Source organism: Paroedura picta, chromosome 2 (assembly GCF_049243985.1).
Source record: "Paroedura picta isolate Pp20150507F chromosome 2, Ppicta_v3.0, whole genome shotgun sequence".
Lineage (NCBI taxonomy): Eukaryota > Metazoa > Chordata > Lepidosauria > Squamata > Gekkonidae > Paroedura > Paroedura picta.
In genome coordinates, this window is record NC_135370.1 from 171,649,421 (window position 1) to 171,668,376 (window position 18,956).

At 48.6% G+C, this 18,956-nt stretch overlaps 1 protein-coding gene across 3 annotated transcripts in view; it reads left to right on the top strand.

The window, feature by feature from the left end:
- Positions 1 to 18,290, top strand: part of AKT1 (AKT serine/threonine kinase 1) — a 127,702-nt gene extending 109,412 nt beyond the window's left edge. For all 3 annotated transcript variants that reach the window (XM_077323842.1, XM_077323844.1, XM_077323843.1), the window contains exons 11-14: positions 2,615 to 2,829; positions 7,854 to 7,941; positions 13,201 to 13,303; positions 16,281 to 18,290. In XM_077323842.1, coding sequence (XP_077179957.1) covers positions 2,615 to 2,829; positions 7,854 to 7,941; positions 13,201 to 13,303; positions 16,281 to 16,360 — 486 coding nt within the window. In that variant the 3' untranslated portion in view covers positions 16,361 to 18,290. The remainder of the gene's footprint in view (positions 1 to 2,614; positions 2,830 to 7,853; positions 7,942 to 13,200; positions 13,304 to 16,280) is intronic.
- Positions 18,291 to 18,956: the final 666 nt, after the last annotated feature.

Below are 18,956 nucleotides of genomic sequence, written 5' to 3' on the forward strand. Positions count from 1 at the left end.
GTGGTTTCACTGGCTGATCGTGTTTTTGTTTGAGGAAGTAGTTCGTGCCCCCAATCCATTTCTTCCACACCGCTCGTGATGCTGTAAGTCTCTTATCAGGTCTCACCTTCGACACTTTCCTCTTGAAGCATGAAAACACCCGCTGTTTTTAGTAGAGTTTCGGAACAGCACATCACATTAATCTCCCTACACCCGTTTAAAGTGCTTTTTACCAGCTCCTATATTTGCTTTCTGGCTCAGCGCCACAAAAGGCGTCAGGGGAAGGGAGGCGGGTACGTGTCGAGGAGCCGGGAAGCAAAACCGGTTTTCCGGATTAGCATCCACTGCCCACTATACCATGCTGGATCTCCCCCCACCACAGGGACCTTGTGAGGCAGGTGGGGCAGAGAGAGCTCTGAGAGAACAGTGTCTGGCCCAAGGTCACCCTGCAGGCATCTTGTGGAGGAGGAGTGGGGAAGCAGCCCCCCTTTTCCAGATCAGAGTCTGCCGCTCTTAACCACAACATCACTCTGGCTCTCCCCACCACAGGGACCTCGTGAGGCAGGCAATGCTGAGAGAGCTCTGAGAGAACGGTGTCTGGCTCAAGGTCACCCAGCAGGTATCTTGTGGAGGAGGAGTGGGGAATCAGCCCCCCTTTTCCAGATCAGAGTCTTCCACTCTTAACCACTGCATCACACTGGCTCTCCCCACCACAGGGACCTTGTGAGGTAGGCGGGGCAGAGAGAGCTCTGAGAGAACGGTGTCTGGCCCAAGGTCACCCAGCAGGGATCTTGTGGAGGAGGAGTGGGGAATCAAACCCCCTTTACCAGATCAGAGTCTTCCGCTCTTAACCACAACATCACCCTGGCTCGTCCCACCAGAGGGACCTTGTGAGGCAGGCGGGGCTGAGAGAGTTCTGTCGGGAATCGAACCTGGTTCTCCAGACTGGAGTCCACCACTCTTAACCACTGCAGTACACTGGCTTCTAAACATGCTTCAAAATGTGGACACACCCTAGACATTCTCCACTCCCAATAAAGCCACATGGGGTGGAATCTAGAAGTCAGTTTCTAATAACAATTTTATCCGTATCCAGTAACACTTTATTACTGTTTAGGCGCTAACAAGCTGCCTTTGGGGCGCAGACGGCTAGGGTCAAAAGCCATTTTGGGAAATTTTCAAAATCTCCAGCCATGGCCATTTAGGTATGATTCCCTCAACTGCAGGATGGTCGAAGCTCACTGAGTTTTTCACATTCTTGAATGATTCTGCTAAGAACACACAGATTCTCTTTAAGAGGTACAGAATCCCCTTCCATGTCTGTGTATACTCTTGACTGTGTTCCCTAAATTCCACTCCAGGGGTAGTCAAACTGCGACCGTCCAGGCTTAAAAATGTTTCTATCAAACAGAGATAACTCAAGGAGGGCAGGATGCTGTTTCTGCTGGCTGCAGAGGAGAGGACACGCAGTAATGGGTTTAAACTACAAGTACAACGATGTAGGCTAGATATCAGGAAAAAAAGTTTCACAGTCAGAGTAGTTCAGCAGTGGAATAGTCTGCCTAAGGAGGTGGTGAGCTCCCCTCACTGGCAGTCTTCAAGCAAAGGTTGGATACACACTTTTCTTGGATGCTTTAGGATGCTTTGGGCTGATCCTGCGTTGAGCAGGGGGTTGGACTAGATGGCCTGTGTGGCCACTTCCAACTCTGTGATTCTATGATTCTATGAAGGTGTGCCATTCTATGTTATTTTAATTACAAAGCCTGCCGTGTTTTCTGCTACGTTTCGACTATTTGGTTTTGATTCCATGGGCTCCCTTGGATAGTGAAGGAATCGTCCTTCCTAAAGATGTAGCCCTACTGAGCAGTATCGCCGGGTGTTTCAAGGTTGTTTTACATGCTTGCGGAGGGGAGGTGTGTTTTTTTTTCTCCCCCTCTTCCGTTGAGCAAGAGCCAAATGGCTGGTTGTGAGAGCCCAGCGTTCTGCCTTGTCCACAAGGTTTGTATTTCGGTTCTCTGGTCTGTACCCTGGTGGCTGCCAAGGCCTTTCTGGCACCCATCAAATGTTTTTAAGAAGATGAGTTGGACCGGGTGGGGCGTTTATTCCTGGCAAGGCCTCAGGTTGCTCATTACAGATTGGATCAACTGTGCAGATTTTTACAGACATTGTTTTATCAGCAACGGCCACCAAGGCTCTTCGCTGGGTGACTGAAGGTAAGCTGGGGTGGCCACTTTGTAGCTGTCTCCGCAGCAGCCATTTTTGTGGCCACGCCCACCACACCGTGTCCGAAAGCCAAAGGTGTCCGCAGGCTCAAAGGGGTTGGGGACCCCTCATCCAGAGAGATAACAGGCAGGAAAATGAAGGTGACAACCCAGTAGAAAAGCTTTTAAAGATCCCACTTTCATTCTGGTGGGTTGGAAGAATTAGCGGCTGTCGTGGTGTTGCCCTCAAAGGAAAGAACGAGCATCTGTTTGCACGCAGAAGTTCCCAGATCTCCAGTTAAAGGCTCCAAAGTCGGCAAGGGATGGGAAAGACCTTGCTTGGCCTGATTCCTTGGAGAGCTGGGCAGGTCTCTCTTGGAACATGGCTTCATATGACCGAACAACCTAACCGTCTGATGCTGTCCCCATTGCAGGTGCTGGAGGACAACGACTACGGACGCGCAGTGGACTGGTGGGGTTTAGGAGTCGTCATGTACGAAATGATGTGCGGGCGGCTCCCTTTCTACAACCAGGACCACGAGAAGCTCTTTGAACTCATCCTCATGGAAGAGATCAGGTTCCCGCGGACGTTGTCCCCCGAAGCGAAATCCCTTCTGTCGGGATTGCTGAAGAAGGATCCCAAGCAACGGTGAGCTCGGGAGATTGGCCCTTCCCTAGATGTGAGTACTTGGAATTAGGCAGAATGGGGGTTTCGCCACCCTGAAAGGTAAATACTAGGTCTAACGACAACTAGGTTTTTGTGGTATGGACTTTTGAGAGTCAGACCTCCCGTTGTCAGATGTCCAGTGAACAGAGCTTTGACTCTTGAAAACTTATAGCCCCCAGATATTGCTGGCCTCTAAGGTACTACTGGATTCTTATCTCACTCCATGGCAGTTTTCAAGCAGACGCTGGACAGCTACTTCTCAAGGATGCTTGAGGCTGATGCTGCATTGAGCAGGGGGTGGGACTAGATGGCCTGGATGGCCCCTTCCCACTCTAGGATTCTGTGAATCTAGTTCAGCACTGGAAGGGCTGCCTAAGGAGGTGGGGAGCTCCCCCTCACTGGCCGTCTTCAAGCAGCGGCTGGACAGATCCTTCTCCTGGATGCTTGAGGCTGATCCTGCATTGAGCAGGGGGCGGGACTAGATGGCCTGGATGGCCCCTTCCCACTCTAGGATTCCAGGAGTCTAGTTCAGCAGTGGAAGGGGCTGCCTAAGGAGGTGGGGAGCTCCCCCTCACTGGTGGTCTTCAAGCAGCGGCTGGACAGATCCTTCTCCTGGATGCTTGAGGCTGATCCTGCACTGAGCAGGGGGTGGGACTAGATGGCCTGGAGGGCCCCTTCCCACTCTAGGATTCCAGGAGTCTAGTTCAGCGGTGGAAGGGGCTGCCTCAGGAGGTGGGGAGCTCCCCCTCACTGGCCGTCTTCAAGCAGTGGCTGGACAGATCCTTCTCCTGGATGCTTGAGGCTGATCCTGCCTTGAGCAGGGGGTGGACTAGATGGCCTGGATGGCCCCTTCCCACTCTAGGACTCTGTGAGTCTAGTTCAGCAGTGGAAGGGGCTGCCTAAGGAGGTGGGGAGCTCCCCCTCACTGGCCGTCTTCAAGCAGCGGCTGGACAGATCCTTCTCCTGGATGCTGGAGGCTGATCCTGCACTGAGCAGGGGGTGGGACTAGATGGCCTTCATGGCCCCTTCCCACTCTAGGATTCTAGGAGTCTAGTTCAGCAGTGGAGGGGGCTGCCTAAGGAGGTGGGGAGCTCCCCCTCACTGGCCGTCTTCAAGCAGCGGCTGGACAGATCCTTCTCCTGGATGCTGGAGGCTGATCCTGCACTGAGCAGGGGGTGGGACTAGATGGCCTTCATGGCCCCTTCCCACTCTAGGATTCTAGGAGTCTAGTTCAGCAGTGGAGGGGGCTGCCTAAGGAGGTGGGGAGCTCCCCCTCACTGGCCATCTTCAAGCAGTGGCTGGACAGATCCTTCTCCTGGATGCTTGAAGCTGATCCTGCATTGAGCAGGGGGCGGGACTAGATGGCCTGGATGGCCCCTTCCCACTCTAGGATTCCAGGAGTCTAGTTCAGCGGTGGAAGGGGCTGCCTCAGGAGGTGGGGAGCTCCCCCTCACTGGCCGTCTTCAAGCAGCGGCTGGACAGATCCTTCTCCTGGATGCTTGAGGCTGATCCTGCATTGAGCAGGGGGTGGGACTAGATGGCCTGGATGGCCCCTTCCCACTCTAGGATTCCAGGAGTCTAGTTCAGCGGTGGAAGGGGCTGCCTCAGGAGGTGGGGAGCTCCCCCTCACTGGCCGTCTTCAAGCAGTGGCTGGACAGATCCTTCTCCTGGATGCTTGAGGCTGATCCTGCCTTGAGCAGGGGGTGGACTAGATGGCCTGGATGGCCCCTTCCCACTCTAGGACTCTGTGAGTCTAGTTCAGCAGTGGAAGGGGCTGCCTAAGGAGGTGGGGAGTTCCCCCTCACTGGCGGTCTTCAAGCATCACTGGACAGATCCTTATCCTTGATGCTTGAGGCTGATCTTGCATTGAGCAGGGGGTAGGCCTGGTTGACCTTTATGGCCCCTTCCAACTCAGTGGTTCTGTGATTCTATACCTGTTCTTCTGCAGATCAAAGCAGCTATCCCCCGACGATAGGAATGAGCAATTCAAAAGTTATTGCTTTAATTTCATATTAGAAGGGCATGATTATTATTTCCACTAAATATCTGGAGCATTGTTACCATTACCGAAAGTTGTGCTGGGGGTAAATTTTGGTCTTAATCTCGGAGCAGTGTTCCCAATTTACTGAAGCCAGAAATCGCGCCCTTTCTGAAGGAAATTAAAATAGTAATTTTTGAAATGCCTTTCCGTTCTAGAGGCGTCAGGCTCGGGAAGGGAGAGACTGCGTGGAGTCACAGTTACGAGCAGTGGACTGTTCTGGAGAACTGGGTTTGATTCCCCATTCTTCCACATGCAGTTAGCTGGGTGATCTTGGGCTAGTCACAGTCCTGTTAGAGCTGTTCTCACAGAGCCGTTCTCTCAGAGTTGTCTTGGCTCCACCTACCTTATAGTGTGTCTGTTGTGGGGAGAGAAAGGGAAGGCGATTTTAAGCCGCTTCGGGACTCCTTCATGTAGTGAAAAGTGGGATATAAAATCCCAGCTCTTCTTTTCAGCATACCTCAGCCCCCAACTGGTCTGCAGTGCACTGTCCCTTTAAACTTTAAAGGGCTACCGTTTTCTTCAGGTCCAGAGGCCAGGTCTACTGCCCATATGAAATAATAGCCCTTTAAAGATTTTAAAGGGTCTTTGTGCCATGAATCCACTGGGGGCTACACTTCCTCTCCTTTCTTCCACAACATGATTCTTCATTCTGATATTATTTGGATTAGAAATACCAGGCTGAGAATGGACATGGGAAGAGACTTTCACTAAACCCGATATTGTCCGCCCAATCCCAGAATGCCCTATTAATTAATTGGGCTGGTAATATCTAACTACCAATAAATGCCATCACTTTTTTTGTTATAAGATACGCATTCAAATGTAAGCATCATGTACAAAGTACCCCCCCCAAGAACATTCGGGATTTATTATTGATTGATTTGATTTTTATACCACCTTCCCAGCTCACTGGCTCAGGGCGGTGATCAACTGAGACATTAAGGGGTTAATGCAGTGTACCGGCCTAGGTATGGAAGACCCAGATTCAAATTCCATCTTGGCCTGAACGGAATCAGTGTCTCTTTGCACAGTTCCTTTCAAAAAGTCATAAGAAGGCTAAAATGCAGCATACGTGCTCCTTTTGTGGAAGAGCTAGATTCAAAACAAACTGGAAGCGAGAAAAGAAATATACCCTCCAGGGGCAGAGAAAGTCCAGCCGTGCTGTTTCTGATGTGCTTATTTGCTTAACAACCAGAGGTCATTTGCAAATGTCTTGTTGTACAAAGGAAGCAGAATTATTTAGGTGGCAACAGGGCCAGGATGTATAAACTGAGTTAGCCGGCTGGTATTTAGCAAGTTGGCAGGCTGTTCCCCAGCAGTGTTTTTGTGGTAGGTTTTGGTATCTAGATTCTTGGGAATATAAGCATCCAACCTCTGTATATTTTTGGGAATATAGAATAAAAAGCATTAAAATCAAGTAGCCAAAACGTACTCAGAGTCCGTGGCCCTAAAGAAGTAAAACGGGCCTCAACCAGAGTGTGCGTGAACCATCCTGACAAATTTAAGGTCGTGAACCAGTTTGTGCCCATCTGTACTCTCCAAGATCCTTGTCACAGCACCAGGCTGGCTTAATGTTGATTTATTTTTTTTAAGATTACATCAGATTGAATACGCATTTTGCTATTTTATCTTTACAACAACCCTTTGAGGAGGCTGGGTGTAAGTTGCTAGTTCAAGGTCACCCAGTGAGTTTCAAGGGCACTGCTGGAATTTGAATTCTGGAGTCCCTCGCCCAAGTCAAGGCAAGACGACACAGACATTCAGTTCTGTTTGGAGTGTCTTTAGTATGCACAGCATGTTACGTGGTATGAAAACACAGCCTGTACCAGCATGCAAGTATTTCCAGAGGCTGGCTGGTTTTTAATTGCTTGTTCATATTCATTAGTTTATCTTAAGATAGTTACCTTTATGGACCTTTGATACTAATAGACCCAAATTATATGACTTAAACCAGTGATCCGCAACCTTTCGGCTGCCTCGGACCGCTGCTCCGGAGTGGGGGGAGAGGGCGGCCCGGGTGCCCGTGCATGCACGGCAGCCCCAGCGCAAACGTGTATGCATGGACTGCTGCGCACGTGCGTTTGCGCCCAGCAGGGGCGCAGACGCGCGTGCGCGGCTGTCCACACATGCGCATTTGCGCCGCCGCCATGCTGGCGGCCACGGCTCCCCCTCCCGGCCCCTCTGGGCCGCCAGCAAATCGGCCGCCAAAGCAGCCAATTAGCTTGCGGCTCGGCAAGCTTCTCTTCCCTCCCCTCCCGAAACAAGAAGCTTGCCAGGCCGCGAGCTAATCGGCCGCTTTGGAGGCCGATTTGCTCGCGGCCTGGCGAGCTTCTTGCTTCGGGGGGGGGGGAAGAAGGAGCCGTTGGGGACCACTGACTTTAACTATAAAATATAAGTTATATAAAATATAAGAATTAGGTAGTGGGTTGAAGACTTTGTTTGTATCCCTGGGGGGGGGGGGACAATTCAGAAATAAGTTTACCGAGGAAGTAAAATACTAAAACGAGATTTTATACCTAGGAACTGAATAAAGCATTTTGCCATTGCCAGCTTGGAATTTCTTTCTGTTTATTCATCTTCGGCTGACGGGTCGTCTCTGCTTGAATCAATGGCAATGGCACAAATTTTCAGTGACGCGAAATTTTAGCGCATACATTTGGCCACTGTCAGAGAGAGAGAGATGTGGTTTTCATTTCCCAACAGAAGATGAAGTCTGAACTGTTGGGAACAGTTATAAAGTGGGGGATTAATCCGAGAAGGTCTTCAACTCCAATAGAATGGGCATGTGAAGAAGAAAGCGGGTCAGAGTTTAACTTGTCCGTATTGTGGGCTCGTTGTTTGCAGTTCGTTTCCCCCTCCCCACCCCGTGTCAAGAAACAATGTCATATTTGCATGGCATAGGCTTGTAGCCATACCAGAAATGGACATTGCTAAGCACTAATCATGGTCTCTTTTCTCTCCACAGGTTAGGTGGTGGCCCGGATGACGCCAAGGAGATTATGCAACACAAATTTTTTGCCGGCATCGTATGGCAAGATGTATATGAGAAAAAGGTATCTAATTGTAATCTATTGTGGGTTTTTAGGCTACTCTACAAAACCCGGGGCAACGTACGTAGATCCCAACGTCTTCTTTACTAAATCCACACAACAACCCTGTGTGGTACGTCGTGGCTGATTGTCTCACGGTCACACAGCAAGCTTTGTGGACCAGCAAGGGATTGGAACCCAGCTCTCTCTGGCCTTGGTCTGGCACGCTAACCGCTGCACCACACTGGGTTGATTCATCTCAGACACAATTTGTCTGCTTATCCACTGTTTCAGGTCTTTCACGATTGGGCAGATCCACAGCACTGTTTTATCAGGGTTGGGAAACTCTCTTGTCTGCCGTGGAAGCTACGAATTGCTTACAGAATTCTTGGAATCCCACATCAAATGGCACCCCTCCCTCCCGGATGTTTCTTTTGGAGAAGGCATGATGAGCAAATGGAAATACAGTTGTTTGCTGTTGCTGCCAGTTTGGTGTAGTGGTTAGGAGTGCGGACTTCTAATCTGGCATGCCAGGTTCGATTCTGCACTTCCCCACATGCAGCCAGCTGGGTGACCTTTGGCTTGCCATGGCACTGATAAAACTGCTCTGACCGGGCAGTGATATCAGGGCTCTCTCAGCCTCACCTTCTTCACAGGGTGTCTGTTGTGGGGAGAGGAATGGGAAGGCGACTGTAAGCCGCTTTGAGCATCCTTCAGGTAGAGAAAAGCAGCATCTAAGAACCAACTCTTCTTCTTCTTCTTCTTCAGTAATATCAGGGCTCTCTCAGCCTCACCTCCCTCACAGGGTGTCTGTTGTGGGGAGAGGAAAGGAAAGGTGAATGTAAGCCGCTTTGAGACTCCAGGTAGAGAAAAGCGAACAAAAGAACAAACTCTTCTTCTTCTAATAGTGTGAACATTCTCCAACTTTTAATGCAAGTTGTTAAAAAGACATTGGTAGCCTACGGTCCCTATCTCTATGGGACCACCTCTTTTGATACGTTCCTTACAGCAGTTACAGTGGAACAGGTCCTGATGGCAGTGCCAGCTTGCTGGACAGGTGAAGACCATAAGAACAGAACCTCAGCCAGTTCTGCAGGGCCTGCAAGACCATATGGTCTTCCACCAGGCATATGGTTGAGGCCTGAAAGAACAACAGAAAATGCTGGTCTCACTGCTGAAATAGACTGATCCCCCCAAGAAGACCCCCCCCCCCGCTCCAAAGCTTGTATTGAGTGGGGTGGACAGAATAATATTAAGGATTATATTATATAATAGCTAGGGGCCAAGCCCGTTGCATTCAAGAATACAACGGGTGCTAGATTGGGGGGGGGGTGGAAGAACTCTGCGGACAGCCTCCTCCCCCCCCCCCTCCAGGACCTGGAAAGGCTGCAGGCTGGAGGTCCCGGGAAACGGAACTCACCAGCAGGGGCAGCTCTCACATGGCAGGGATCTGCAGCCTCCGAGCCTCAGAGGGAAGTGGAAGGAGGAGGGGTGGCCAGGGGTGGGGGACGGAAGGCGATTGGCTGGCCGTCGGACAGACAGGCAAGCCGGTTGGTGGAGGAGGCACTCAGGGTCGGGACAGCTGCCCTGAGTGGTTGTTAAGTGCTGAGTGGCACTTAAGCCATGAGACCAGCTCCTCCTCCAAGGCTTTACCAGATAATAACTGATAATACTTATCATCATCATCATCATATGGAGTCCCTTCTTGGGAGAAAGACAATCTACAAATGCTGTGAATAATTTGAAAACCTGGACCCTTTTTTACATGCCCATCTGCTTTGCCACTCAACTTCCTCTTGAGCGGTTGGGAAGCTTATGTGATGCTCAAAATGCGCAGACACTTCCTTTGTCTTGCAAAGATCTTGGGCTCACTTCTTCAGCCAGAGCTTTCCATGAAGAGCGATTAGGGCAGGTAGCCGTGCTGATCTGAAACAGTAGAACAACGTTTGAGTCCAGTGAGTCCACCTTTTTCCGTCCCTGTCTCCGGCTGGCGGAACGCTCTGCGTAGTGATATCAGGACCCTGTGGGATCTCAGAAGACAAAGTTGTTCCGCCAGGCCTATGGTCGGGGGGCCCTGAAATAACATCAGCAGGCTGCTGGCCTCTCTGCGGAAAAATCAACCATCAAGGGAGCATAATATAGGCCCTGCCCTCCGCTCTTTGTCCAAGGAGAAGGAGGCGGCTTCCGTGTTGTTAATTTTAAATTTATATTTTAGTGTCTTAAATATTTAAGTTTCATTTGTTTACAATTTGGATTTTGACTGATGCAATCCGCTCTGAGCCCTTGGGCAAGGGCAAAATACAAAACTATTTATTTATTTTAATATATCTTCATACCGGCCTCCGATGTGGCAGCTTACAGTGAATTCATAGAGCAATACGGAGCATGCGTTACAACGAAGGACTTGTAAGAACCTTTCAACCTTCTAACCTTTCAACCTTCAAACAATTAAACCTTAAATATAAAAATAAATCAAGCGAGGCCGACAGAGTGTCATTCTGGGTGGATGTCCATCTGAAGCAGCATCTTGTGTGCACATGAGTACATGCCCAGAATTATGCCAAGTTGGTTTTAAAGATCCCTCTGGACTCAAACTTTGTTCTACTGTCTGTGCCCTCTTGTTAATTCTGGCCTTGTGAGTCTTCATTTGTTGTTGATGGTGATGGTATTTTAGATCATGGACGTTTTATTTTTTTAAAGAAACCAGCTAAACAATTTCCACAAACACAATCACTTGAAAGTGGGTGTCACCCCGCAGCTGTTCCGTGTGGCCAGATCCCGGCTTCCCCCTTGGGGCTCTCAGTTCCCGTTCACCACTGTGTAGCTCTCTGATGCCCTCTCGTGTGCTCCGCGGATTATAACATGCAGGGGTCCAGCCGAAAGAGATGCTTCAGGCAGTAGCAGGTGCTTGAGGCTGTTTTTTTGTTTCTTTCTTGAAGTGACGGCTTTGAATTTAGGGGGGCAGCATAATTCTTCCCAAGGAGATGGCCGTTTATCAATTTTAAAAAACCTTCTGCAGATCAGGTCCGACAGACGGTTGCTACTACTTAGATCAAGATGGGTAGCCGTGTTAATCTATTTGTAGCAGGAGAAAAGAGCCAGAGTCCAGGAGCACCCAAAAGACTGACAAAATTTGTGGCAGGGGAGGAATTTCCATGAATCACTGCTGACATCCAAGATGGGTCACCAAGTTAATCTGTCTGTAGCAGCAGAGTCCAGTTCACAGCAGCATGCGGCATTACAAGCAGCATCCCGCCTCTTCCCTATTTTTTCCTTTGCATACCCATCCTTGACGTTACACAGCACGTGAATTAAAAAATTGGCAGCAGTATATTAAAAACAGCCACAGAAGATTTCAAATGAATAGATCTAGAAAACTTTCTCCTCTGCCAATGAGCTGGACAGATTTCAGTTTGCTTTGAGGTTTTTTCCCTTGCTTGCTTGATCTGCAAAGAGCTTTGATGTATCCTGACATAACATTAATAGAGTTTGCAGCATAGAGTCGTAAGGAAGACAAAGGGAAGGGGGAATCCCGTCCTAAAAATACAGAGCATCGATTTCCTTTCTGCTGTGCAAAATGAATGTGAAGCATACAGAGCAGGCAATTAAAGGGGAATCGTAAGCAAGATTTGCTATTGGGAATCGGTCCACCTTGCCCCCCCCCCCGCCAACCCTGTGCTTGGCATTTTATATTCTGTTGCAGCCTCTGCCTAGCTGGTCTCTTCAGGAAATGAGAAGTGAGACCGTGGGCCTGCTTTAATGCCTTTGCTGTCCACTGGCTGCTGTGCTGATGCCAGAGAATGGAGATGATAAATGCATCCCAGGAATTGGGACTGGTGCAGTTTTTGAGTTACGTGGAGTTCTTTGCCAACCCTGTGAAGAGTCCTGTGATACTCTGTAATGTTAACGAATGTTGTGGATCGGAAAAGTGGGCAAATGAGAACAAGAGGCAGTTCAAAAAGGAGAAGTGCAGCGTTCTACATCTGGGTCACAGAGATGAGACGCATGCATACTGAAGAAGAGGAGGAGGAGGAGGAGTTGGTTCTTATATGCCGCGTTTGTCTACCTGAAGGAGTCTCAAAGTGGCTTCCAATCACCTTCATGCAGCAGCTGGACAGATCCTTCTCCTGGATGCTTGAGGCTGATCCTGCACTGCAAGGACCCAGTGGAAACTGTATCCGTGTACACTTTGACGCAGGACTAGGCAGGGATTGTAGAGGCCCCTCTATCGCTTACTGTAGGCCCTGGTTGAGTACTGCAGCAGTAAGGAGGTGACTCCATGTTTCCCTTGCTTACAGTGTCAAGATCACAAATAATCAAACGTGGGGATGAGCCAATCGCGTGTATTGTATTGTATGCGGAAAAGTGAATTTTTGCCGAGATCCCTCCACAGCTTAGAGCAGGGCATTCGCTGGCAGGGGGCTCTTCGGAATTGTAGTCCATGGACATCTGGAGGGCCGCAGTTTGACTACCCCTGGCTTAGAGGAAGGATTCCAAACCAGAGGTCTATGGACCCCTGGGGGTCCACGGGAGACCTCAAGGGGCTCCACGGTCGTTCCCCTCCTGCCTTAATGGCCCCAAGCTAGGGAAATGGCTGCCTCCATTATTCTGCCTAGCCCCCCTCCCGAGCTTAAGTTCTTTCATGGTTTCCGCATTAGGGAGGGGGAAGCCTGCACACCTACTCCTGCCTAAAACCACTTCCTGTCTCTCCCCCGCCCAGTCTTTCTGGAGCCTGTTTGTTAATGCAGGTGACATGTTTCCAGAAGGTACGGCAGGTAGGTGTGGCCAGCTGATATCACTTCCGGGGCCACTCAGAGTCTGAAGAATTATTTCAGGAGCTACTCCATAGTTCAAAGGTTGAGAAAGTTTGACTTAGCGGGAATAATGTTTGGGTTGGAGGTAATCCATCATTCACGTTTATGATTGTACCTCTGGGTCCGCTCTTCTGTCTCTTGCAAACTCAGTCATGCTTCCTGTGTAGTTTTCAGTTCTATGTAAACCGCCCTGAGCCTCCGTGGAGGGCGGTATATAAATGTGAACGAATGAATGAATGAATGAACGAATGATTCGGCTTTCTGAATGAATGAATGAATGAACGAATGATTCAGCTTTCTGAATGAATGAACGAATGAACGAATGATTCGGCTTTCTGAATGAATGAATGAATGAATGAACGAATGATTCGGCTTTCTGAATGAATGAATGAATGAATGAATGAATGAATGAATGATTCGGCTTTCTGAATTAATTAATTAATAATTCGGCTTTCTGTTTGTTTCCCAGTTGGTACCTCCGTTTAAGCCACAGGTGACGTCTGAAACGGACACGCGCTACTTCGATGAAGAATTCACAGCACAGATGATCACCATCACCCCCCCAGACCAAGGTAAAGGCCTAGCGGTTTCCTCTTTCTCGATTCACAGGCCCGGGGCTCACAAAGTCGTGGCGTGCCTCAATGGAGCCTGCTGACCTCCGGAAGCAAAGCTGAAAAAGCTTACAATCGAGATCCCCAAAATGCACTTCCAGTCCAGAAGCCTAGGAAGAAACTCACGCTAAAGCAGTGCCCTAGGAGCTCTTCTGCCAGGCAGATGCTTGAGGCCAGTTCGGATGACCAGATACATGAGCGATAATGGGCCTCCCCCCCCCTGCTTGCAATCCAACCGCTGACTGCCAGTCCCAAGCAGAAGAATCCGTTGGGAAGATCGGCAATTGTTTAATGGTTGCTTAATGTAGATTAATGGTCAATCCATTTTAATTAATGTTTTTAATTAGAATCATAGAATCAAAGAGTTGGAAGGGACCTCCTGGGTCATCTAGTCCAACCCCCTGCACTATGCAGGACACTCACAACCCTCTCGCTCATCCACTGTCACCTGCCACCCCCTTGAACCTTCACAGAATCAGCCTCTCCGTCAGATGGCTCTCCAGCCTCTGTTTAAAAATCTCCATAGACGGGAACCCGCCACCTCCCGAGGAAGCCTGTTCCACTGAGAAACCGCTCTCACTGTCGGGAACTTCTTCCAGATGTTTAGACGGAATTTCTTTTGCATTAATTTCATCCCATTGAATCTGGCCCGTCCCTCCAGGGCCAGAGAGAACAACTCTGCTCCATCCTCTACATGGCAGCCTTTTAAATACTTGAAGATGGCTATCAGATCCCCTCTCAGTCATATTCTCTCCAGGCTAAACAAACTCCCCCAACCTTTCAATTGGGAGATTTTTTAAAAATCGTGCTCTGCCATCAAAATCAGTCCTTCTTTTCAGCTCTGACCTTGCTGAGGCCGGACAAATAAGACTGTAACTTAGCCTTTCTCAACTTCAAGAAACCCTTGAAACATTCTTCAGGCTTTGAGAAACCCCAGAAGTGGCCCAGTAAAGGTAAAGGTATCCCCTGTGCAAGCACCGAGTCATGTCTGACCCTTGGGGTGACGCCCTCTAGCGTTTTCATGGCAGACTCAATACGGGGTGGTTTGCCAGTGCCTTCCCCAGTCATTACCGTTTACCCCCCAGCAAGCTGGGTACTCATTTTACCGACCTCGGAAGGATGGAAGGCTGAGTCAACCTTGAGCCGGCTGCTGGGATTGAACTCCCAACCTCATGGGCAAAGCTTTCAGGCGGCTGCCTTACCACTCTGCGCCACAAGAGGCTCTTGACTGGGGAAGGCACTGGCAAACCACCCCGTATTGAGTCTGCCATGAAAACGCTGGAGGGCGTCACCCCAAGGGTCAGACATGACTCGGTGCTTGCACAGGGGATACCTTTACCTTTACCTTTACCTAGAAGTGGCCCAATTGTGCAGAATATGGTTGGGAAGCAGAGCTGTGGACACGCCCACCCAGGGCCCCTCCCATTCCCACCCCCTCCAGGCCCATCATTGGCCATTTTGGGTGGGGGGGCAGGTCGACATGATAATATATGGTGATACCACCCGATAAATGGTTAACAAATTTTGAAAATATATGAAAGATTCATTAACTCCCTCCCTCCCTGGGGTTTCTTGAGGGCCCTAGAAGGGATTCCTGAACTGGAAGTAGTTAATTAATTTTCCTAAGTGCATTTAAGGGGCTTGGATTCAGAAACTCATCAGCAGAAAGTACTGATGGTCATGGATATTTCTTGCTTATCTTTTCCCCTGTGGTCCTTTCCAGTCCCTAGAAAGCTGGTTCTTAGAGACATCGGAACCTTGTAGGCTAATAATCTCGCAGATCTGGAGGCTGCCGTGTGGCTGGTGAAGGGGTGTGTGCGTGGTCACTATTCCTTCTGCATGGCAGCACAGGTGGAAGGGGGAGGAGAGGTTTTTTCAACTGCTTGGTCATGGGGCGCTATGACACCCACTGTCATGTTTTTCTGGTTTTCTCAAGATGGTGGGGCTTCCAATTTGCTGCTGGAGATTTTATTGGTTGTAAAGATTTTTTTAGAAAACATTTGGGCAGCAGCTCATAGCTGACGACCAGACAAATGACAGGGGGCTGCGGAAACAGGGGAAATGTTAAATCTTAACATTGTTTTATCGTGTTTTAACTATGGTTTTAATGTGCTTATGTGTGGAGAGCCACCTCAAGCCCGTTTGAGGGGAGGGGGAGCCTAGAAATCAAAACATAAATAAAAATAAAATACTATTCATGGTGTGACTGAAGGGAAGCCACAGTAGCCATTATGTGGCTGGTGCCACCTTCCTGCAGCAACCCATTTTGTGGCACCTGACTCCTGCCCTCAGCAGGGTCAGAACTGACTCACCCCAGTTGACGTAGACAAACTGGAGCGTGTCCAGAGGAGGGCAACAAATATGGTGAGGGGTTTGGAGACTAAGGCATATGAAGAAAGGTTGGGGGAGCTTGTTCTGCTTAGCCTGCAGAGACAACTAAGAGGGGATCTGATAACCATCTTCAAGTATTTAAAAGGCTGCCATGTTGAGGATGGAGCAGAGTTGTTCTCTCTTGCCCCAGAGGGACTGACCAGAACCAATGGGATGAAATTTAAAGAAATTCTGTCTAAATATCCGGAAGAAGTTCCTGACAGTGGTTTCTCAGTGGAACAGGCTTCCTCAGGAGGTGGTGGGTTCTCCCATCTTTGGAGATTTTTAAACAGAGGCTGGATAGCCATCTGACGGAGAGGCAGATTCTGTGAAGGTTCAAGGGGGTGGCAGGTGACAGTGGATGAGCAATAGGGTTGTGAGTGTCCTGCATAGTGCAGGGGGTTGGACTAGATGACCCAGGAGATCCCTTCCAGCTCTATGATTCTATTACCCCCGGTGCCCATAGAAGGGAGTACGGGTAAGATGAGGGATCCTCGCCTTGGTTGCTCTGCATCAGAGCACATCAGCGTTGTGGTTCATTCTCACTCTGCTTTCTTGCTGCTTCCAGACGACAGCATGGATTGCATCGACAGCGAGCGACGACCTCATTTCCCTCAATTCTCGTATTCGGCCAGCGGGACGGCTTAACGTTTTGCTCCGTTCGCTCAGAAGAATTGGTTCAACAGCATTTTGGGGACATTTATTTTGATGACGGACACTAGAGAAAACTCTACGACACATGAATTGCAAACTATGTTTGTACTCGGGTTCAGTCGAATTTGTAGAAAGCCTTGTGGGTTGTATATTTAAAGCAATCCTGATGCGTTTTTTGAGACCGAATCTTCGATTTTTTTTGGGGGGGGGGAGAAGGAAGGCGAGCAATCTGTTCTTAAAATGATTCAAATGTTGTTTAAAAACAAAGGAGGAGGGGAGCATTTTCTTCTGGAAACAAGAAATGACCTTTTAGGTTTTTTAAGAATATGCACCCCCAACACCATTTTCTTTCTAGAAGTTTACGGCATCCGACACGGGCAGCTGCATTGGCCATTTAACTAAACAAGACAGTTTATTTATTTCAAACACTTTGGCATGTAAGTAGTAAGCTGCCCTCTCATGATACGAGAGGCTACACGTAGGGTGCGCAGGAACGGAAGTGACAAAAAAAAGAAATGAAGAAATTCCAGAGACGTGACGGTTTGACTTCCACCTGGGCAGCCGTGAAGATAACAGCCGCTCTAGGACTATAAGGATCGGAACGGCATCGATGACCTCAGTGAGGTGAAATAAATGGCGAGAGAAGAAAAGTAACCCGGATTGGAGAGACATTACATATCATACGGAGCCAAGTGTGAAATCTGTTCCATTTTCAACAATACGGAGGGAAGCATTCCTTTCAAGGTGGCATGTTGAATGATCGTGTGTGTGTGCGTGTGTGTGTGCCAAGAATGGCTTTGCCACATCTTTGCATCCACCCAGTGGCAATTTCTCGGATATCATTTTGAAACTAGCTAAGGATGTTCCGGAAGACCGCTTTGCTTTCTGCCCCCATCCGCGTTGTTTGTTTATTCAGGTGTGCTTGTTCCAGGAGTTTTTCCCGAGGACACGGTCCCTAGGCAAATGAGGCAATTTCCCAGTTCTACCTGTAGAGGTTTATACAGCTGCAAAATTGACCTCTGGGGAGTCTATTTTCTGTTTTTAACACACACACACAAAACCACACATAGACACACACACACAGAAAGCTTTACCCCAAGTTGCCTTCTAACGAAACGGACTGATGGAGCAATGGACATATTTTGAGCACTGGAGCCATTTTTCTTCCTACGTTCAAGGAGCCCTGGTAAAAACAAGCCACATGCCAGGCACGGTTAGAGGGGAGTACTGCATTTTCTGCTTTTTTTAAAGTGTACATTTTGTAAAGGTTATTTGGCAGGGGGGAAGGGGGGGTGGATGGGACACCTTGTGCTTGGAGGAGACTCCCTTAGCAGTGGTTGGGATGGTATGTAAAAAGAAAAAAGGGTAGGGTGACGCTTCATGTGTTCAAGAGAAAAAAGGCATCTGAAAGGTAGAGGGTTTTTTTCTTCTCATTCCTAGAACTTTTTTCACTCTTGGCTTCCCCTCCCCCCCCCTTCATGTTTTTGTCTTGTATTTTCATAAAGAAACCACTTCATCCTGACTCGGCCAAAACTGATATCAAGATCATCTTTTTATGTTTGCTGCGGTCAGGGCTTTCCAGATCCCACTTTGCGCTGCAAATGAGTTTATTCAGTTCTGGTGTTTCTGTTCCTTTAGCTATCCTTTTTTGTTGTTGTCGTTTTGTTTCTCTGTTCTTTTATTTGTATAAAGTCGATTAAATAAACTACAGTTCCTTAGCAATTTTTTTTTATTATTATTATTATTCGAAAGGGAGCATATTTAAAAAACCTTCAGCCTTTCCCCTCTACATGAAACCCCGTTATGTTTTGGTTGCATTTTTGTTGTTGTCATTTTTTTTTTACAACATTCAGTTCTAGTATTTTTACTTATGAGATGAAAGTTTCCCTAAAAATACTTCAATAAAATGCGCTTTAACAAGCTACTTTGGACTGTCTTTTGTCCCACCAAAACGTTGCATCATGTCACTTCCTGCTTCCTTTAGACAGGCACCTGCTCATGGAGCAGCTTGACTAAAGGAGCCAAAAAAACCTTTCCCCTTCTGCTTCTCTGTTTGACCCAACACTCAAATGCTGGATCCAGAACACAACAGGACAGTCAAGATTCTAAAAGGGACATTAAGGCTCTGTGGTGCAGACTTACAGAGCAGGGGTCTCTGACCGTTTTAAGCCCGTGGTTGTCAGGGGAATTCTGACGCAGAATGGTGGGAGCAACCTCAAAACGGCTGCCATGAGAGGTCGAGCCAACTACAAAATGGCCATTAGAAGAACTGTTGGTTTTTGTACTTTGCGTTTGCTGTCGAAAGGAGCTTACAAACATCTTTTCCTGTCTTCACCTTGTGAGTTAGGTGAGGCTGAGAGAACTCTGACAGAACTGCTCTGTGGAAACAGCTCTGAGAGGACTGCAACTAGCCCAAAGGGAACCCAGATGGCTGCACGTGGAGGAGTGGGGAATCAAACCCGGCTCTCCAGAGTAGAGGCTGCCGCTTTTAACCTTTACACCAAATCTGCGAGTTAGAGTGGTATAGAAATAAAATAATATATACGTAATAAAGTTTGATCCGCTGTCATTGCAAGAGATATCCCCTGAT